The 21,666-nt window shown below is 47.6% G+C and overlaps 6 protein-coding genes across 6 annotated transcripts; 3 read left to right on the top strand and 3 right to left on the bottom strand.

The window, feature by feature from the left end:
• Nucleotides 1–1,566: 1,566 nt before the first annotated feature.
• Nucleotides 1,567–1,983, top strand: HD556DRAFT_1208696 (uncharacterized protein; the record flags this gene model as incomplete). Its single annotated transcript, XM_041296524.1, has 1 exon — nucleotides 1,567–1,983. A coding segment is annotated over one exon (417 nt), but the record flags the coding sequence as incomplete, so codon positions are not given.
• Nucleotides 1,984–7,193: 5,210 nt separating this feature from the next.
• HD556DRAFT_1433217 (uncharacterized protein) lies at nucleotides 7,194–7,583 on the bottom strand (the record flags this gene model as incomplete). Its single annotated transcript, XM_041305201.1, has 1 exon — nucleotides 7,194–7,583. One exon carries the CDS (start codon nucleotides 7,581–7,583, stop codon nucleotides 7,194–7,196), a length of 390 nt encoding a protein of 129 aa, XP_041157780.1.
• Nucleotides 7,584–8,434: 851 nt separating this feature from the next.
• Nucleotides 8,435–10,033, bottom strand: HD556DRAFT_681706 (uncharacterized protein). Its single transcript, XM_041311294.1, has 4 exons — nucleotides 9,276–10,033; nucleotides 9,134–9,224; nucleotides 8,749–9,071; nucleotides 8,435–8,697 (listed from the first exon to the last, which is right to left on the bottom strand). The coding sequence occupies exons 1-4, from the start codon at nucleotides 9,654–9,656 to the stop codon at nucleotides 8,470–8,472; spliced, it is 1,023 nt and encodes a 340-aa protein (XP_041157779.1). The 5' UTR covers nucleotides 9,657–10,033; the 3' UTR covers nucleotides 8,435–8,469.
• Nucleotides 10,034–10,326: 293 nt separating this feature from the next.
• On the top strand, nucleotides 10,327–11,303 carry HD556DRAFT_1537620 (proline-specific peptidase; the record flags this gene model as incomplete). Its single annotated transcript, XM_041309664.1, has 2 exons — nucleotides 10,327–10,979; nucleotides 11,032–11,303. The coding sequence occupies 2 exons, from the start codon at nucleotides 10,327–10,329 to the stop codon at nucleotides 11,285–11,287; spliced, it is 909 nt and encodes a 302-aa protein (XP_041157778.1). The 3' UTR covers nucleotides 11,288–11,303.
• Nucleotides 11,304–11,361: 58 nt separating this feature from the next.
• On the bottom strand, nucleotides 11,362–12,650 carry HD556DRAFT_1389311 (uncharacterized protein). The gene is made up of 3 exons (XM_041303508.1): nucleotides 12,464–12,650; nucleotides 12,240–12,406; nucleotides 11,362–12,180 (listed from the first exon to the last, which is right to left on the bottom strand). Exons 2-3 carry the CDS (start codon nucleotides 12,403–12,405, stop codon nucleotides 11,675–11,677), a joined length of 672 nt encoding a protein of 223 aa, XP_041157777.1. The 5' UTR covers nucleotide 12,406; nucleotides 12,464–12,650; the 3' UTR covers nucleotides 11,362–11,674.
• A 7,463-nt stretch (nucleotides 12,651–20,113) lies between these two features.
• Nucleotides 20,114–20,980, top strand: HD556DRAFT_1241785 (uncharacterized protein; the record flags this gene model as incomplete). Its single annotated transcript, XM_041298227.1, has 2 exons — nucleotides 20,114–20,386; nucleotides 20,441–20,980. Coding segments are annotated over 2 exons (813 nt in total), but the record flags the coding sequence as incomplete, so codon positions are not given.
• Nucleotides 20,981–21,666: the final 686 nt, after the last annotated feature.

Raw genomic sequence — 21,666 nt, 5'->3', positions numbered from 1 at the left:
ATTGGCACATCATGTAGCTATGCGGTTGGTTATCGAACGGCAGCTGCATTGGGAAACACGAATAGGGTAAGCGAACTCCTGCCTAAGTCCATGGGGATCCTGGTCCCAAAGGTAGAAAGCGTTTTTCGAAAATAATGACAGCAGCTTATGATAATAATCAGGAGATTCATTGCGATATGGCATAAAATCTCACCGGAACCAAGCTGCATAATCTTCTCCAATGTTGACAACCCAAAGGGCTAGTGAACCGTTGAGATGAAAATCATGTGGATGAGCTGTGAACAATACGACATACCGAAAATTGTAACGTGGATCACATCTCATCTTCTTCGGGGCGGTAATGCTGATGAATCGTGATCAGAAGAAAAAAACCGGTTCAGGATGCATACTGTGATTATCAATACATCAGTGCTCCGGCTTGACATAGGATCAACACACTCACAGACTGTCAAGGGATCAGCAGCGTGTTCGGTCAGCGAGACTCGAGCTTGACAGAGGATTGACACACTCACAGACTGAACGTGTTTGATCAGCAAGGTTTGAGCTCGATAGAGGTTCGACACTCACATCCTGTCAAAGGATCAGCAAGGCCCCAGCTCGACAAAGGATCGACACACTCACAGCCTGTCGGGAGATCAGCGATGTGTTCGGTCAGCGAGGCTCCAGCTTGACACACTCATGAACTGCCAAAGGATCAGCAGCATGGTCAGTGAATGAGACTCCGGCTCGACAGGGGATCCATACACTCACAAACTGTCAAGGGATCAGTGATACATGTGCGGAATCTGGCATTATGCATGTAGAGATACTAGACAAGAAGATGACAGCAGGACTGACCCGCAAGAAAGACACTTTGATGACCAAGTGTCTTCACCATCCCTATTGTAGGCCTAAAGGAGTCTTAAATATGTGGGAAAATCGAAGAGTATCCTGGCGGTGGCCAGCGTGCTTCTGTGCTTCTGTGTTTTCTGGAATGTTCGTGTTAAAAAAATGTTCACATTCACGACGAGAAGATGTACTCCACAGCTCGAAAAACCTTGGAATCGTCAACTCGTTTAGAGGAGTGACGAGGATGAGAGAATACATTTACCTGCTATGAATGACTTTGATGAGTGTGAATGTCCACCTTGGATAACCATGTGTACTTTACAGACACTTACGGAGAGGTCAGTCATCCAACTTTGATGGATCAGCGGGGGATATTTTCGCGCTGGGTAATTCGCGAGTCCAGGTGTTATAGAGGCACCCTTTAAACTAGTTAGTACTATCTGACAGTGTACGCCACTTCGATGGACAGAAATCGGAATGAAAAAACCACGTGTATTTGAGGGTGAACGATGTGGCTCTGAGGTAGGCCTTAAAAGAAAAGAAAAACGTCACGCCACTGCAACAAATCCCTCATCTACATCTGAAAGGGCACCTCCCCCAGAAAAACAAATGCAGAAATCAACCGCCAGACCCTCAGCCGCTGTGCAATCAACAGACAATGACTGCGTCGCCAGTCAACGCAACACCATAAATCAAACGACCGCCCAAACCCATACACTGATTTGTGGCAGGGCCGGATGTCCGGTCGTTTTCGTTTACGATGTTGGCACCGACTGGCCCACGGTCAGTTGCCTCATCAATGACCACTCGTCGGTCTGCAAGGGCGGGTTTTATGGGCTCAGCCATTCACCTCCCCGCTGCGACACACACGACGCACAACAAACGCTCAGCCCTCCGCAGCTCGCTCCTGAGAGCTCGGGGGTCAATAACAGTAATCGCAATGACAAAGTCATCGCGGGCGGTAGCAAACGGAGAAAAAAGGAGGATCAAAGAAAACAGGAGCTCGAGAACGACGAGTACACCGAGGATGTACAACCCATATCCGTCAGGTGCCGCGGATGTCAGAAGGCCATCAGCCTCGACAAGCGCTCCAGGTACTATCCTGGACTATGGATCAAGCACAGGGGTAAATGCCCGGGCATCCTCAAGATAGAGGCGAGCTAATCTCTCTGACGAATGGAATGAGTAACTAACTCGAGTTCATAGGCATATAAAAAACTAACCAGGAGAAGAGACTGGTTTTGTCCGTCAAATCCAGAACGGCGCCCGCCAGCCGCTTCCTCATTTGCATTTGACGCGAGCGGTGAAGAGTCGGACGAGGATGAGTACGAGGGTGAATATGAGGTGATGGGATTCAGCAGTAAGTCAGTTCTCAATGGGAGTGAATTCTCCGATTCACCACGAAATCTAGCGTCGGACGTGCGATTCTTCCACGACTGCTGGGAAAAGGGTGAAAGGTGACGAGTGTACCGGTACGCCACTACAAAGGAATTCATGGACATCTTAAATATTATGGGTGAGCGTCAAAGGCAAAGGTTCAGAGCGTGTTTATCAATGACATTGGAAGTTATGCACTTACCAGTAGCGAACATCTACGTCCCTTGGGCCTTGTAGGCAACCCGTTGTGACTTTCATTCACAATACAATCCCCTTTTAAAGTCCTCCAGGATTTCTGTGATATGATCACTAGACAAACGAATGGGCATGGAAGATAACGATCCTTTGTGCTTGCTTTGTGCCCAATCAAGTTCAAGTTAAAGCACGCGGTATGATGATCGACACCTAGAATCCTGGATATCGCCGTGGCTGATTTTGAGTTCTCGGACTCGGAAGGAGCCGGCACACGTACAACTTGCATTCTTTTCTTTGTCTTTGTGGTTGCTTTGTCTCTCGGCGAGGCCGGACTGTACATTCGTTCCTCACTCAGCGCTCAGCCTTCGCAGTTGAAGTTCATATCGCGTTTCTTTTACTGAGGCTTGATATACCGATGGTTGAATGCGATATCCAGCTATCTATCTTGATACATGACATGGTCAGCTAGCCGTGCTGGGTCCCAGCCCAACTACTCAGGCTGTTTGCTAAACCTCGCTGTTTTTGCATTAGACGACGGCAGTTAACTTGCTGTGCTGTATTAGTCTTCCAAAATCTGCAGCCGACGGCGACAACTCGGCTAACTGTTCTTCGAAGCTTCAAGATATGGTCCTTACTGTCGCAAAGTCTGCACTTGAACATGAGTGCACCTATTTCTGCCTGCCTATCCCTTTGACCATGGCATGTCTTGTCTGCGTCCCGCCCACGCCATATCATCAACTTCAACTCTACAGCTGGCAATCCGACGTACTGCGTATGACATCGGTCAAACTCTGATTGCAGTCTGCGGCGTTGTTACAAAGATGTTAAAAACAGAGGTCCAGCTGAACAGTATGTTGTCCGTGCAGAAATGATACAGACGTTCTGGATCGCTGGTTACACAAAGTGCGACACCTTCAACAGCTCCGGGGTATTGCGTCGAGGGTATCTGATTTCGGGCATTCGCGCACCATGGCGCTTTCTCGCAGACGTCGCATTGACTGTTTTCACTGCTTTGGAGGGTTATTGCGATCCCTCAAAGGCTGAGCCACGAGATTCACGCGTGGTGATGTTTTGTGAACGATACCCACATCGGTGAGTGCAAAAGTCCTCTGACATTATATGTGTGGTGATCATGTACGAAATGACCGTCCCGTCTACTGATCCATTATTCTTTACGTCAACTTTTAACCTTCCGCTGCATCGGGTCTTTAAAAGTTGTAGGCCGCAATTATTCCATTATCTAGAGGTTCAAATTCATGAGTCAAGCATTACGCCATCACCGGGACCCACTCACAGACTATACTATCGTCATCGTCATCAGCCCAGGCAATTGTTTGTGCCACTGCGAATCGCGTGAATACCATGGACAAGAGTAAGACGTAGAAGCCGGTGCTGGATACGCTCATAGTATTGAATGATACTAAAGCTCACTGGTCAAGATGCGTTGCCAGATGAGATTAGTTGGGCCCTTTAAATGTCAGCTCGGCGAAGGGGGAATGCATTGGTTTAAAATTCGGGAATGGTTTTTTCCAAAACTTTGAATGTGTCAAGTCGCACGATGTAGTGCTAGTAACTGTCACTAGAACAAATCCATTCTCCCCCTTCGTCCACGTATGCTTAATTGCTTTATATCTAGCACGAGTTGCCGTCGGCTCGATGTCAATTGTGTCCACCCCGTCATGCTGGGCTGTTCATTTGCAACTTCCAAGTTGCTCTTCCATCATTTTCATTATCAACCATACATGGATACCATCTACACATGATTCCAGTACGCCGGCGTACAACACTGAAGTACTGACGCAAGCTCACATCCTGTTACTACTTCTCATTGCTCGTTTAATTTCGTTCTTTCGTTCCAGTGCTATATGGCAACCACCTGTACTTTTCATGGATTATCCCAAATGCATCTAGGTATCATGACAATACGACAATAAAAACTACTGGAAATAAAACAGATACATCGTTCTTCTACCTGTCACTGATGACGCTGTGAATCTTCACTACCATTTTCACCACGCGCTGGCCAAAGTTGCTTGGGAGTCCGTCGACGATCTCTGTCGTTTTATTTGCAATCGCCCTCATACAGCATTCGGAGGAAAAACCTTCGTCACCCTAGGAGATTTTCGACAAGTAGCAGCCGTATTCAGAGGAGCAGGGGAATCAGCATTGAGCAACGCAAGCAGCATCAGTGAAATCATCACCATTATGGCACAAAATGCGCGTGCTTTCATTCCACACTCCCGTGTGCATGGCCGCATATCCTCAATTCACTACATTAGTTGGCGAAATTGGCGAAGACCACTGGCACTCGACAAAGGCTCCTGCTCTTAAATAAAACAACAGCCTGAGATCGATGAAGCGCGTGCTTTTCTTTTCCCACGCACATACTAGCGCTCGCGCGTGTCTCGGGTGACCGTGCATTTCTCTCGCGTATTTGTTGACGAATTCAATGACAAAAATTCTGGACTCTCTACCTGGTGAGTGATAAATGATAATCTAAGTTCAGATATTTTAAAAGAGGCAGACTACGCACCTATCGACGCTCCTGAACAAACACCAGGTTACCTAGCAATGCTTACTGCGCCCGGAATTCCTCCCCATAGACCGGATCTCAAAATTATCGATTTATCGCTCAAGCTGGAATACAACTTGTTGTTGAAGGCTGCTGTCACGATATGTGTATAGTGATCATATACAAAACGACCGTCCCGTCTACTGATCCATTATTCAACTTTCAACCTTCCGCTGCATCGAGCTTTTAAAAGCCGCAGGGCCCCAAGTCACCAATTCTATCACTTACTAGAGGTTCAAATTCGTCAGCCAAGTCCTACACCATCACCGGGACCTACTCACAGCCTATACCATCTACATCGTCACTCAGGCTCCCGTTAGTACCATTACACCCCGAGTCACTGGGGACGGGTGCTGCTGGGATTTGCGCGAGGGTCACGGACAAGAGTAAGATGTAAAAGCTAACTTTGGGCAGGATCATGGTAGTGTTGAATGATACGGTTGGCTAAGACTTGTTGGTTAAGATGCGTTTTTGTGTACCAGCTGAGATTGTAGTTGGGCCCTTTTATACATCAGCTCGGCGAGGGTTTACCCAAGTGAAGCACGTTGCTTTGGAATTTAGAGATAGTATTGCCTCATATTTTTGTCAAAGGTAAGATGGAAGTCGGCGTTCAAATTCGGTGCACAGTGATTGACTGATGCGGACTTACCATGGCTGTATTAATCGTAAGTATCGCCTGGCGGTAAAGGTCTCAGAGTACCCGTACTGACCCATATCTGACGGCACCCGCAGGTTTGTACTGTTTTTGGATCCAACACCACAATGCTGATGCATAGCACCTCCAAGCAAGGACATGCCGTCACTACTTTGAAAATAACATGACTTTGAGGGAAATCTGTTTAATGCAGTTGCTGCTATGATGAAGTACTTCGACTGAAATAGTCAGCGATAAGTTCCCAAGTTGGATTGGAACCACTCGACAATATCTGCGTGATCCAGGCTGATCAGGCGGAGCCCAAGAGGTGGATTGGGACGTCATATAATTGTACTCGCTGGAGCCTCGAGCGGTTGACCAGTCGCCATATCTGACTGTATGAGTTGTTCTGTCAACACCACACATATTTTTTCACGAAAGAAGTTACATTCTACACCTGAATAGAGATACGTCCTGCGGTCCGATAGCCATGGATCATGGTGATTGGTCTAGCTCAGCTGCTCGCCTGTTATGTTGACTCATGAGAAAGAAATAACCTTACCCTGGATTGAGGACAGTGGTACGCCTCAGCCTATCAGGGCATTCGCGCACCAGAAGATGGCATAGATTATGATACCACAAAGCCTGGTTGCCACATGGGTGAGGTGGAAAAGCAGTTCGTTGCATTTCGATTTCATTTCCGTTATCCATCGGTGATTTCCTAGGCGCCCAACATTGTGGGCGTTACAGTCGCTGCGATTAGGCCATCGGCATCATCAGAATCATCATGTGGCAACGCCACCATGCAGCCCACAGAACTTGAAGGAGTTGATTCCTTCTGTCGGTAAATCCATTCTCCGACTGCAAGCTAACTAGACATCAACACTTCAAAACAAAATTTATCGGCAATCTCCTTGCAATTTTCGACAACCCTACATGTATGTGCGGGGTGCTCCAAGCTGAAACTCCAACGTCGAAAACAAGTTTTAAACGTCCATATTAAATGACACACATGGGTCCAACTGTTGTGGCTACTGGCAGGCTGCAGCACATCATCGCGATTCGCAAGTACCTCCCACCCTCTGTCGATATCAAGTTCATCTCCGAGTCAAGCAGCCATTGTCATGAGTCTTCACGAGAGCGTGCATTCTAACCTCGATAAATATGACTTGGAGATTTATCTGCATGGTCGCAAGCGTCTAGCTATTTGCTAGTAGTCAGCACCGAGTTGAACTTTTGATGTTGATCGACTCCGCTGTTTAATCATGGACGTTGCAGCTAGCCGCTCTGCTCGACTCGGACTACATCTCAAGATATGACCATATCATTTGGCGTCTCTATCAAATGAAAGTATTCATTTCCTGGCTTTTCGTCGCTCTGGCGTTTCAGATGTACCATCCAACAATCTCACGCACATGTCGTTTTCAGTCATCCTTGGCAAACTTTTTACGAGCCCACATACACAAACTCTCGTCCAATTTGTGCAGATACATTTATTTTGGCCTATGTAAGTACAATTGTGTGTATACTTCAGTACGCACTGTATAGTTCTGGAGTGCAGTCTGTACAGGTATCCGTTCAAACCTCCTACACATCCGAAGTCATTCCATTTAGCTTATCCACCTCCTCATACACTTTTGTCCAGTCACGACAAACGGTCTCGTATCCCCTGACGGCGGTCCCCAAGTTATTTACGACCGGCTCGATTTTGATGTTGGGGTGGCACAAAATTGATTGGCGAAGATAATTCATGCAGTGACGAGTAACCGACGACGGGGGGCGCATTTCCGCATAGTTGTCACGGATAATTCCCAGGCACTTGAGCTGGTGAAAGAGCGTCACCGTGTAAATGCGACTTTCACCCGTCTCCTCATCTTTGATGGGAACGGTGTGCCCTCCCCGTGGAATGAGTTTCGCAAACTCTTCTCCGCCCTCATCTGTATCGGCGCGGTAGTGTGCTGTTTGGTCTATTCGCATCCATACTGGTTCTCCGAAATCTATTTGAAGGGATAGATCTGATACGTGGAATTGTCAGTCAAGTCTGTAGGACATGCTCGAAAGCTTTGTAGTACCATGGCTGAGAGCAATTCCTTTGAAAAGACTGCTGTCGGACAATCGAGGCCTTCGTGCAATAAGATTGGCAAGGCCAATGCCTACGACTGTGGCGAGTATCACTTTAAGAGCAAAGAAAAGTCGTCTCATCACTACTAGTATGTGCAGGGAATTGTAGTAACTTTTGGCGCTTAATATCCAACTACAGATAGTACTAGTAGCCCCGTGGCAGTACGCTACTAGTGCGGTACTCACGGTGTGATTCCCGGATTGATCAATCAGAGTCGCCGCATCATAATGCGGAATACGGCCAGTAGTCACCTGTACGATTGATGCCACGACAAGGTACGGGGACTCATCCTCATCGTGGGGTTGCTTCGGATACAGATCACTGCGTGGCTCGTAGAAGTATTTAGGTGCCGTAAATTTATGGAAGACAAAGGTTAGCGTAATGAGGACCCGGTGGTGGGGCTGAAAGGCAGTCCACCACTGGCAACCAATTACTTATCTGCGAATATTAGTTTGAGCGCATCAGCTCCGTGATAACACCGAGGCCAGCCCTTACTAGTGCTACATAGTGGGAGACCGATACGTCCTCTTCTGTTAATATTAACGTGTTTCCCTTCAGGCTGAACGACTACGCCGATGCAAGATTTCGTTACATAAATATGTTCTTTTGTGCAGTACAAAGTCCAAACAATACAATCCCGAGACCGGTCTACTGTCAAAGTATACTAAATAAATATTCGTTTTACATGTACTCTGACCCGGGGCATTCTACACTGTTATCTCAGTATCCAAGCGACCTTGCTCACACAGTCGTGTCTGCTGACTCGTGGTCATTGCTCTTGTAGTTCGCATGCACTCTAATGCCAGGGGAACTAGTGAACGTTTTGGAGCCATCCTGCAAACTGTACCCGAAATCGCCCATACGGATTGCTTGCATTGATGGCTTCGAGGTCATGACCCTGGACATGGTGTCCTGAGACCAACCCTTTCCTTGCGCGACCCGGAAAACTATGAGCAACATTGCAATCACCTGTGGCATGTCATAAGTAGCGCGAATGCCTCTCTAATCGCCAGTACTAACCTGAATCTGAGGTAGCAATTCAATAAATGCTGCAAATATGGGATTGTTTATAAGGAAGAGTATCAGGAGTGCCAGCGAAAACGCGGAATAAAGAGCGGCAGATTCGACTATCATCGCGGCAATCGACGTGTACTGAGTGCCGTAGCCAGAGCCAAGAACTTTGGAAATTCGATGACGATATGTGAGTAGACGAAGTACGATAACGATCGTGATGATGATGTTCAGTGCGAGTGAGAGGCCGAGATATGGAACGGTGTAGTTGATGTTAGTCGTGAAAAATGGGGAATTGCTGGTTAATTGAAGCAGCCACAGTATGCCCGTAACTATTGGTTGTGATAGTGAGCATCCGATACAATCAAACAGACATGAAAAGTAAGCAACTGACCGACAGATGCAGCCAACATCAGACAAGGGAACAACATGATGATCCACGCTGGCACCATACACCCACGGTAAATTACCATGCAACGCCAAACCTGAACAGATATATTAGCGATAACATTTCAACATCGAATATCTTTACTCACGACCAATCCATCTGAAAGAGCCATCATCAGAACACCACAGACGTTTCCAACCATGTCCACTGGAATGCCGAACATGTTATTCTCAAATGCGTTCGGACCGCCTGGATAATCGCGATATTGAATGAATGCGAGTTGCGTGAAATCAGCCAGCGTTGCCATAAATAAGGTGCCGAGGATAAAATCTATGGTGATGTATATGAGCAGAGGCAGGCTCTTTTTGTAGTTCGTGCGGGTGATTTGCCGGATGAGGGAGTAGAAGCACATAAAGAACAGTGTAACACCAATGCCATATGCAATGGAGCTGGCCACTGCACCCTGCAACCAGCCTTTCTCTGCGAGAAGCACTTCAGACGATTCGTCTGGTGTCCAACTAGATGACATGATGTATCAGATGGCGAACAGAATAACCTGAAGGATCCTCAGGCTTCCGGAGGAGTAAGGAGATATCTGGGGAGAGTGGGAGCGAGTCGCGACCATGATGCGAGCACCTCGTTAAATAATGCCAAAACATATCCATTGCAAGGTTCTTAAGCGGGTGCGATAAACCGTGTGGTGCTTTCAAGCATGACGTGGCGGGATTAATCACTACAATTGCAAAATCAGAACCTTTCAAATGACTAAACATTTCCTCTTCAGGAAACGAGGGCGCATGTTTGAACGGTCCACGGAATTGGAAGTCCAGGGAGATACGATGGTTCCTCCCAGCTAAGGCGCATCCGTAAGTAAGCTTGATATCCGAATGAATATCAGAATAGACTAGTAGAATTGGGAGGGACTTACCTCATAGCACAGCATCGATGCTCGATTGTAAGCAATTAGTGCCTTCTTAGCGTTGAATCCGAAGTAGATCGGCTCCCAACAAGTTTACAACCATCGAAACACCGCCATTTCGGCGGCGCATGACACAGCCGCGATAATTCAAGTTGAACGTTCCAACTTGGTCCTAACGTTGTCATTTTCAAACGCATCAGCATTTATCGCGTATCAAGCCTCATTTGGTCGACAGCCTGTAGTAGTATACCTCCGACGCGCCCCATACGTTGATCTTTGAATGGCTGAAGTTACAGGAAAAGTAGATTTCAAAGTCGGAGACGATACGTACCAGACTTGGTACAAAATCCTTGGCGATCTCACTTCAGGTGCACACCCTCTCATCGTGCTGCACGGTGGCCCTGGCGTCTCACATGAGTATATGACACCTCTCGCCGAAATTCACAACAAATGCAACATTCCCGTCGTTTTTTATGACCAGATCGGCATCGGAAAGTCCTTTTTTGAAGGTGTGGCGGACAAGCCCAAAGAGTTTTGGACCGTTGATCTCTTCGTGGATGAGCTGGAAAACCTCGTTGCCCACCTTGGTATCCAGAATGGCTTCGCTCTTCTAGGTCACTCTTGGGGAGGGATGCTTGGGGCCCACTACGCCAGCCACAGACATCCTGTGGGTCTCAAACACCTCGTCATCACCGGCGGAGCGCCGTCCATGGCATTGTGGGAACAAAGCACCCGCCAGCTGCTGAAAGCGCTGCCAGCGAATATGAGGGAGACGATTGAAAGGCACGAGAAGGAGGGAACGACAAATAGCCCCGAATATCAACAAGGCATGGAGATCTTCTATGAGAAGCACGTTTGCAAGACCCCCTGGCCGAAGGTGATGGAAATGTCCTTTGCGGCTATGATGCGACATCCCACCGTATATCATACGATGTAGGTGATGTCTCAATGCATCTTTCTGATATGTACTGATCATGGTTGCTAGGATCGGACCGTCAGAGTTTACGATCACAGGAACACTGAAGTCGTGGTCATGTCTGGATCAGATTCACACAATCACGGCTCCAACTCTGCTCACCAACGGTGTGATGGACGAAGCGCAGGACGTCTGCGTGAGTCCTTTCTTCCAGAGAATCCCGCATGTGAAGTGGGCGCAGTTTTCGCAGCGTCATATGCCATTCTTGGAGGAGGAGAACCAGGCGAGGTACCTTCAAGTGGTGGCTGATTTTCTTAATAGTTAATCCTGTAAAATATAAGTAAGATTTAATGCATGGGAATGGAATAACCAGATTATCGCAGCGATTTCCTCCTTCCACGGGTACAGCGAAGCATTAGCCCAAAGAGGGATTGTTCTACCCAAAAAATCAACATTGCGAAGACGCATAAGTAATTTGCAGGAGCCGGTTTGCAGGGCTTTCCCCTCGTCTGGGACTCGTGACAACTCTGGTTATGCAACTCCGTAATATAAGGCAGTACTACTAGTAGAGACTGAACGATTTTGTTGGGTTGAACAGGCTCGGATACACATTTAAAACCTAGTACAGCCATTGAACCACTCAGTAAAATAATACATAGTTCTGCGGATACATTCAGCGAACAGGTTGAAGCGTACGAAGTAGTGTATCAATTCAGTCCCAATGCGTCCTCCACTGCAACCACTTCTCATGGTACTCTTCAGATACAGAAATGGCCTTGCTCCAGTCCCTGCACACTAATGTGTCCCCCACTCTGTCCTTCTCATAATCGACATTCAGAAAGTCTCCCATTTCCAACGTATGTGCAGCATCACACATAAGAGTCTGCCGAAGATAATTGAGACAGTGATGTGCGTGATGAAGATTGGTCAAGGGTTTGTCACGGTTGTAGTCGAGGAGGGCTTCCTGCAGTATCCATAAACAGTGAAGCTGATGACCGAAGACCAGCACGAAAAGTCGCTGCTCTGGTCCTAGATGGGTGCGACCAACTATTTTCGGCCAACTTGGGAGGCTCTCCCACTCCAGTTGAGATTCTGTATCAGATGCATTTAGAGCAAAATGCACACTCTCGTGAAGAGTCATCGCGACGGCGTCATGGGTGAGATCGACAGGAAATTCCCATGGGTAATCGTCACCAGCGTAAGTGTATTCTATAGATTCTAAAGTGCGGAGGTCAGTCTATCATGTTTTTGCTTCGACACATATGGGAGGTACTTGCGATGTTCTGCCGGTTGCAGTCGGATGTGAGTATGCCACATGGTGGCAAGTATAGTAAACATCCCGAACATCCAACCAACTGCGAGTTCTACTCGAGACATCATGGATACTGATTGCCTGATTCTGCTTGAAGGTACTGGTAGTAACGCAAGATTAAGCCCAGGCATCCTGTTGATATATGATTAGCACTGCCAACTAATCTGCCATAGCCCTAAAATACTTTACCCCGGTCAAGTTAGAGCTCCTCGCGGATCTCGCATATGGACTGGTTGATTGTCCGGCGCGGTCAAACCTGTCCTTTCGTATGATTCAATCAGCACGTGATTGCGCTGAGTCCAGAGACAATTTCTACATTTATGAACCGCAAAAATTGTTAAGACGCGGTGCTGTACGTAGTATATATACGAGGGGGAGATTGCCGATAAATTTTGTTTTGAAGTGTTGATGTTTTCTGGCTTGCCGTCGGAGAATGGATTTACCAATAGAAGGAACTAACAGTCGCCTCCTTCAAGTTCTGTGGGCTGCATGGCGGCGTTGCCACATGATGATTCCGATGATGGCCTGATGCTGATGCTGATTGCAGCGACTGTACATAACGCCCACAATGTTGGGCACCTGGGAAATCACCGACGGATAACAGAAATGAAATCGAACTGCTTTTCCACCTCACGCATGGCAACCAGGCTTTGTGGCATCATAATCTACCGACATCTCCGTCATCCTGAAAGATGTGTCGTAAGGTACTGAGGCTAATTCTCTTTGATAGTTCTTAATGTGACAGGTGAGTAGCTCAGCTAGACCACTTACCATCATTCATGCACACGGCTAGACCGCATGATTCAGATGTAGAATGTCAACTTCGTTCGTAGAAATATGTGTGGTGTTGACAAAACAACTCATACAGTCGGATCCGATGCGGTCAACCGCTCGAGGCTCCGAACGAGGAGAGACGAGACTCCAGTGAGTGCTGTTATATGGCGTCCCAATCCACCTGTTGAGCTCAGCGATCACACAGACGTATTTACGGCTATCTTCGCCGTATTGATAGACCAGAATTTGAAAAAAAATCATTTAGCCGCCTTATGTGTTATTGGAACAACACCAAACCAACAGGGGCGCTCATACTTTGCTAACTACTTTTTACGGTAAGTCGTGATAACCTTAGTTGTATGGGGCGGTACAAATGCTGTAATGAGACATTAGAATCGTCGCAGCACACGCACACTGATCTCCGACCAGCTGCACATGGTGATGGTAGTACCGTGCTACTAGTACTTAGGTGACCTTCATAGTCAAGCAACGAATCCATCGTCGTGCAGGACACTACAATGTTGTCAATGGTAAGTCGTGCTCCTCCGAAGAGACTCCGCCATGATTTTGCTCGCAGGTCCTATGCTGCTCTGCATCAGCGTCGTGGTGGTGGATACCACTCCAAAAATCGTTACGAACCTGGAAGTGCCGTCGTGCCGGCCTTAAGATGTTCGGTGCTAGTACTTTGACCATAAGGCACTGGCAATACTTATGATTAGTACAGCCATACTAGTAAGTCCGCATCAGTCAACTATCGTGCACTGAATCTGAGTGCCGAGTTCCTTCGTACCTTTGACAAGAATACTACTATCCCTGAATTCCAACCAACGCACTTCATTTTAGGTGACCCCTCGCCGAGCTGATTGTTTAAAAGGACCCAACTACCAATATCATCTGGTATACAACAACGCATCTTAGCCAGTGAGACTTAGCCAACGGTATCATTCAACACCATGATCCTGCCCAACATCAGCTTTCACATTTTACTCTTGTCTGTGGCCTTTGCGCGAATCCCGGCAGCAGTCGCTACTAGTGGCTCGGCATGTCGCAGGACCGGTGACGATGTGGATGGTATAGACTGTGAGTAGATTCCGGCGATGGTGTAGGACTCGACTGATGAATTTGAACCTATAGCAAAAGAAGGAGCGAGCTGCTTTTAATAAAGCCTCAATGCGGCGGAAGGTTAAAAGTTGATGTAAAGAATAATGGAACCAGCAGCCGTCATCATTTTGTATTTGATTACTATACACAGTGACAGTAGCCTTCAACAACAAATCATTTCGCCAGTTTACGGAAACCGTTGCTCTACGGCCTATCCTGGGACTGTGTGCGACATAAGGAAAATAGGCAAGTATGGCACGAATAGCCGATAAAGTTTGTTTTGAAGTATTGATGTTTTCTGACTTGCGCAAGTCGGAAGGATGGATTTACCGCTATCTCGATAGAAGGAACTACTCGAACAGTCGCGGATCCTTCAAGCTTCAAGTTCTATGGGCCGCATGGTCGCGTCGTCACATGATTACATGATTCATGTCCGCTCGGAGGTGCTGTGCATCAGCATTGTGGTGTTGAATCCAAAAATAGTACAAACCTGTAGGTGCATCCCGGCCTTTCAGTACTAGTGCTCTGAAACCTTTACCGTGGCGCCGCCAGGCAATACTTGCGATTAATACAGCCATGGTAAGCCCGCATCAGTCAATTGCTGTGCACCGAATTTGAACGCCGACTTCCATCTTACCTTTGACAAAAATATGAGGAAACACTATCTCTAAATTCCAAAGCAACGCGCTTCGCTTAGGCAAACCGTCGCCGAGTTGATGTATAAAAGGGCCCAACTAAAATCTCATCTGGCACACAAAAACGCATCTCAACCAACCAGTCTTAGCCAACAGTATCATTCAATGCTACATACCATGATTCTGCCCAAAATTAGCTTTTACATCTTACTCTTGTCTGTGGCCTTCGCGCAAATCTCAGCAGCACCCGTCACCAGTGACTCGGAGTGTAATGCTACTAACAGGAGCCTGAGTGACGATGTAGATGGTATAGCCTGTGAGTAGTGCCCGGTGATAGTGTATGACTTGGCTGATGAATTTGAACCTCTAGTACATGATGGAATGAGTGACCCCTGCAAAGTCTTTTAAAGCCTCAAGGCAGCGGAAGGATATAAGTTGATGTAAAGAATAATGGCACAGCAGCCGGGACGGTCATCATTTTGTATTTGACTACTGTAGTGCACACATAGTAACAGTAACCTTTAACAACAAATTATTTCGCCAGTTTACGGAAACTGTCGCTCTACGGCCTGTCCTGGCACTGTGTACGACATAAGAAAAGTAGGCAAGTATGGTTGGGCTCGTAACCAGCCTGGCGTATAAATTGAAGCATAGTCAGACTGGTTACGAGTCTAAAGTATGGTACGAATAGCCGATAAAGTTTGTTTTGAAGTGTTGATGTTTTCTGGCTTGCGCAAGTCGGAGAATGGATTTACCGCTATCTCGATAGAAGGAACTACTCGAACAATCGCTCCTTCAAGCTCATCGTTGACTGTTTCGATCCTACTTCATTATGGCAGCAACTGCATTAAACAGTTTTCGCTCAAGTCAGGCTGTTAACCCGAAAGTGACGGCATATCCTTGCTCGGAGTGCTACGCATCAGCATTAATATTGTGGTGTTGGATCCAAAACAGTAAAAACCTGTAGGTGCCGTCATCCCGGCCTTGAGATATGGGTCAGTACTAGTAGGTACTAGTACTCTGAAACCTTTACCGCTTTACCGCCAGGCAATACTTGCGATTAATACAGCCATGGTAAGTTTGTGGTAAGTCCGCATCAGTCAATTGCTGTGCACCGAATTTGAACGCCGACTTCCATCTTACCTTTGACAAAAATATGAGAAAATACTATCTCGAAATTCCAAAACAACGTGCTTCACTTGGGTAAACATTGGGTAAATCCTCGCCGAGCTGATATATAAAAGGGCCCAACTACAATCTCATCTGGCACACAAAAACGCACCTTAACCAACAAGTTTTAGCCAACAGTATCATTTCAATACTACCATGATCCTGCCTACAATTAGCTTTTACATCTTACTCTTGTCTGTGACCTTCGCGCAAATCTCAGCAGCACCCGTCGCCAGCGACTCGGAGTATAACAGGAGCCTGAGTGACGATGTAGATGGTATAGGCTGTGAGTAGGTCCCGGTGATGGTGTAGGTCTTGGCTGATGAATTTGAACCTCTAGTAAGAGAAGTGGGTAACGAGCTCAGCCCGGCCGATATCTTTTAAAGGCTTGATGCAGCGGAAGGTTGAACGTTGATGTAAAGAATAATGGATCAGCAGACGGGACGGTCGTTTTGTATATGATCATCACTATACACACATAGTGACAGCAGCCTTCAACAACAAATTGTATTTCCAGTTTATCACTTGAGTGGGTAGTGAGAAATTAAGTATACTACCACGACTATACTTGACGACGATGGCAGAACTCTATGTAAGACAATACATTTTAATCTAGGGAGCCTGTGTCCTAGTAGGTACCGCACCTACATTCAAGGTTCGTGCAGTTAAGTATACGTGGACGAAGGGGGAGAAGGAATTTGTTCTAGTAACGGTTACTAGTACCGTACGTCGTGCGACTTGACACATTCAAAGTTTTGGAAAAACCATTCCTGAATTTTAAACCCATGCATTTCCCATTCGCTGAGCTGGCATTTAAAAGGGCCCAACTAATCTCATCTGGAATAAAATAGCGCATCTTAACCAGCGAGCTTCAGGCGACGGTATCATTCAATACTAGAATGAGCGTGCCCAACACCAGCTTCTACGTCTTACTCTTATCTGTGGTATTCATGCGATTCACAGTGGCAAATGAGTGTATCGGGGCTGGTGATGATGAAGAAGATAGTATAGCCTGTGAGTAGTCCCCGGTGATGGCGTAGGGCTTGGCTGATGAATTTGAACCTCTAGTAAACGGTATAACTGGTGACGTGGGGTCCTGCGACTTTTAAAGGCTCAATGCAGCGCAAGGTTAAAAGTCGATGTAAAGAATGATGGATCAGTAGCCTAGCGGGACGGCCATTTCGTACATGATCACTATACACATATAGAGACAGTAGCCTTCATGAACATGTTAATGTGACTTTCAAGGTTGGCGCAATCAAGTATGCGTGCCAAACTAAGGGGGAGAAGGGAATTTTTCTAGTAATGGTTAGTACTTACCGTACATCATGCGACTTGGCACATTCGAAGTTTTGGAAAAACCATTCCCGAATTCATTCCCCCTTCGCCAAGCTATCATTCAAAAGGGTCCAACTAATCTCATCTGGAATAAGACAACGCATCTTAACCAGCGAGCCTTAGGCGACGATACTATCATTCAATAATATGAGTGTGCTCAACACCAGCTTCTACGTCTTACTCTTGTCTGTGGCATCCACGCGATTCAGTGGCAGCAACTAAATGTGCCTGGACTGATGACGACGTGGATGTTATAGCCTGTGAGTAGGTCCCGGTGACGGCATAGGACTTGGCTGTGAATTTGAACCTCTAGTACATGGAGGAAAGAAATGCTTTTGAAGCCTCCTTAATAATGCAGCGACGGGAAGGTTGAAAGTCGATATAAAGAATAATGGAATAATAGACGAGACGATGACATCTTGTACATGATATAGTAGTGGCAGTAGCTTTCCTCAACAACAAATTAGTATACTACTAAGATTATACTTGCTGAAAATACATACCGTAGTATTCCTGTATCGTAACGGCGCTCGGCGGCCCCATAGAATCATCTTCTTGCGAGATAAGTCTATTTGATGTCCAACACCAGTTGGTGTGCACATGCTGTACTGAGTGTACGTATACCTTGTACTAACAGTCAGTGTAATCTCGCGCAGTATTCAATGCTCGTGCGACTTGGGGTGACAGCCACATACCTTCTTGCGATCGTGAACGATTCATGATGCTGACTCGGATGCTTAGCAACAATATTTGTCGATGCTGCTCGAAGTTAGTATTCTGTGACAGCCTCGTGCCTCGGCTGTCACAGAATTTAATCTACGCGTGAGTAAGTAAGGTGGCGCTAACGCACCTTGTCCTGACCCACGTCAGTAGCCAATTCTCTAATCACTACGTCAGTAGTAGTTCCCCCCATTGTCTTCTTTACCTTTTCTGTCGTGTATTTGCAAATTTCACGTTCCCTACTATGCCTCTACCAATGGCAAACCCAAACCTCGCTATTGCCCCCGACTTTCGAACGCCCGAACTAGTGCTGCCGTGGTCCAGTTCCGAACCGTGGTTCGAACCTGACCATTGGTCAGGTTCGTCCTTGGTTCGGTCCATGGTCCAGCATTTTGCACGGACCGAACCGGAATGAGGTTCGTGGTCCGCTAACTCCTGTGCGGTTCATCTATAGGTTCGGACCTTCCCGAACCGTTCCGAACCCCGAACCGAATCTTCCTTGCAACACCTTCAAGGCTCAATCACACGCTTATGGTCATTTTGACTTCTCGATCCTCAAGATTCGCCATGGTCACTTTGACCTTTGGCATTCTCAAGACTTTTTTTGACTTATCCTGTCCGGAGGTTCGCATCCCGCACACCCTGCTGTCCGATAACGCCTACCTGTTCAATCAAGCTCAAGGTATGACTTTTCCGTCAAATCAAGCGCAATAAACTGATTGACATATTATATTTCTTAGGATCCTTCAACGCATACTATGAGTTAGTAGGAGATTGGGTATTCACATATAAAGGGAGCAAGGTGAGTGATATATTTTGACTACCGGTACAATGTCTGAACCTGAAGCACAGTGTGCCCTCAACCCAGACGGGTCTCTAAAGGACGCCAAAGACATCGTTTTTTACAATGATCCTGATGATGCCGTCCCCATTTCCGCTCCATCCTCCTCTGCCCAGCCACCCACAGACGCCTTCTCTGTGCTACTGCAGACTGGACACAAACCAGTGCCACTTACTGCAGGTGCTCGACGCTCCATTCACACCTCTAAACCTTCTGCGCGCCTTCGTGATTCCGACAACGCTTGTTCTTCAACAAGCCGCAAGCGCGCATTATCTAGTGCAACCGAGCAACTAGTTAGGAAGAAGGTTGTGTTACAGCTCTCCGCTCCATTATCTGACGACGACACGGATATTGATACTGACCATGGTAATTTAAGTTCTTGATCCAAACTATAAGCTCGCATACGTTGAAGGCCGGTGGGATTTTGGAGATGTTGCAGATGGCAGAGCTCGTCTGGAGGCCGTGGTGAGTACTCGTCTATGTTGTTTTCCTGCTCTAATCTTTTTTTTTTTGTAGTTCGATGACTATTATACACCGCCAAGTCGAACACCTACTACCAATGAGCAATCCGCTCCGCCGACGAGAGCTGCCAGTGTACGCAAGCACTATGGTGACGATTGGATGCGCGAGGCTATTAGGACGCGTAAGACATCAGACCACCTTACTCACAATCCTCGTCAAGAGCTCAACATGTACTTGTCTTCGCCACTAGAGGAGACTGATGACATTGTGGCCTGGTGGGGGGGTAAGTTTTCTTTTTGACTTGTTTTTTCGCTACTAAATCTACTGAATAGCTTCACTCGCTGCAATACCCTACACTCGCGCGCATCGCGCGAGACTATCTACCCATTCAAGGCAGCTCCGTTCCTTCCGAACAAGCATTCTCAAGCGGAGGAATCACTTCGACTATCCGACGCAATGCACTCGCGACTGACACGTTCACTGCACTACAACTACTGAAGGGAGCATATAGGAATGGGCATCTTTCTGCAGGAGTAGAGGCTGAGGGACATGCGGCTTCATTGGACATGTAACTACGAGTACAAATATCTTGCCTATGTTTTTTTTTCCTGGCTGTAATTTTTTTGCGTTCAGTTCGCGTTCAGACCGAGAAAAAACTGAACCTGACCGCTGCGAACCGTTCGCAAAGGTTCGGTCTAAGGTTCGTTGAAATAACTAGAACCGAACCTTGGTCCGGTTTTTGGTTCTCGTCCAACCACCTCTGAACCGAACGGAACCGGACCGCGGCAGCACTAGCCCGAACACGCGGAAGCAAGAGCCGAACTCGTCAACGAAGCCATCAACGACCTGCAAGCAGCTACCATCTTAGCGAACCTCTGGCGCATCCAGAATGACGCAGAAAAGCGTCTCTGGACGGTCAGACTTGAAGGCGAAGCTCGAGAAGCAGAAGCCGAGCGCAGAGAAGCCGCAGAAGAAGAAGCCCAGCGCCAACAAGCTTTAAAGGCAGAACAAGAAGCAGCCGTCAAAGAGCAGCGTAAAAAGAACAAAGCCAAGTACGCTCCAGTCAAAGACGTTGAAATCCCTTCGGACCCCATCATCCTCCCTTCTCAATATGCAACGCGGAAGATGAAGTCCGGCGAGTACTGTGAACTATTCTATTTCACTAACATCGGTCTCGAAGAAGCATCCCGATCAGCGTTCACGGCTGACGAAGACGCCCTGGTAATGCTGCCCTCATCCGACGGACTACACAAGTGGATTCCTGCCGGCGCTGCCAAAGACCCCAAAGTCCAAGTCGTCAAAGACGAAAACCTCACCTGGGAGCAATTCAACGAATCAGCTCCGCGCATGGTCACCTTCATGAAGGACAACGACTGGCCAGACGACCGAGTGAATATGCACATTGCATTCTGGTCCGCACTACAGAATCACAGATGGCGCCACGATTTCGACACTCACAAACAACGCGCGCTGCTGTTATATCAAGCCCAACAACGCAAGCGTTGGCACCTCGCCGTCGGCAGCTCCAATAGTTGGAGCATTGCGAAAATCAACCAGGACTTGCTGAATGAAGCTCGTGAGACGATATTTAACCAATTCAGAATGCAGATACTGTCTAGCCAGGTACGCTTGCCCTCACCATCCTCATACCAGAATCGCAACTAAACGTTCTCCACGTTGCTCGCCTACCTTGTACCTTTCTCCCCCCACTCTCGTTTGGCATCGCGTCTGAACAAACCCTACCCACCGGCGGACATCACGCTCCGCCACCACCTGCGTTAACTGGACATCATGATCCATACGCTACGCGACCTCCATCGTCGCTGGCCATCACGTGCCTCCCACTCCCAAACCAAACCCGGCCATCATGCGCCAACCACACCAGTCCCGTGCCATCGAGGCAACAGGGTCAAACAGGAACCAACAGCAGCACTCACACTCTGTTAGCTTCCAGAAACGAGGCCTAGCAAGAAGAGCAAGTCCTTTCGAGACCCCAACACCCCCCTCCCCTGCTGCGCTATCTGCCTCAGCCGCAGCCCTCACCGCACCATTGACTGCTCGGCCACCCACACGTGGGACGGCAAGCACAGCACCATCTCCGAACGCATCCATAAAGCCCTCTGGACCAAGGAAGGCAAACAACTCTGCACCGCCTGGCAACGCGAGGAAGGATGTGACAGCGCCAAACACGATGCCAAGCACGTCTGCTCCGGATGCGGCGCTGTCACCCACGGGGCCCAGCGCTGCCCTAGAGCACAGAAAGCGTAGCCCCATCACGCCGTACAAAGCGGAAGCGTGGCACAGAGAACTACAACGCTTTCGACTACTGCCACGCTTCGCCAAAGTTCCTG

This window comes from Suillus plorans (assembly GCF_016647745.1).
Source record: "Suillus plorans strain S12 chromosome Unknown HD556scaffold_47, whole genome shotgun sequence".
In the NCBI taxonomy this organism is placed as follows: domain Eukaryota; kingdom Fungi; phylum Basidiomycota; class Agaricomycetes; order Boletales; family Suillaceae; genus Suillus; species Suillus plorans.
Note: the sequence above shows the minus strand (reverse complement) of the source record. Positions and strands in the feature narration are given on the sequence as shown.

Coding starts and splice junctions, on each gene's coding strand:
- HD556DRAFT_1389311 (XM_041303508.1), bottom strand. CDS start 12,405: ATGCCTGGGCTTAATCTTGCGTTACTACCAGTACCTTCAAGCAGAATC. Junction 12,181..12,239: donor ACTGCAACCGGCAGAACATC/GCAAGTACCTCC, acceptor TCCGCACTTTAG/AATCTATAGAATACACTTAC.
- HD556DRAFT_681706 (XM_041311294.1), bottom strand. CDS start 9,656: ATGTCATCTAGTTGGACACCAGACGAATCGTCTGAAGTGCTTCTCGCA. Junction 9,072..9,133: donor GATGTTGGCTGCATCTGTCG/GTCAGTTGCTTA, acceptor CACAACCAATAG/TTACGGGCATACTGTGGCTG. Junction 8,698..8,748: donor AATTGCTACCTCAGATTCAG/GTTAGTACTGGC, acceptor GACATGCCACAG/GTGATTGCAATGTTGCTCAT.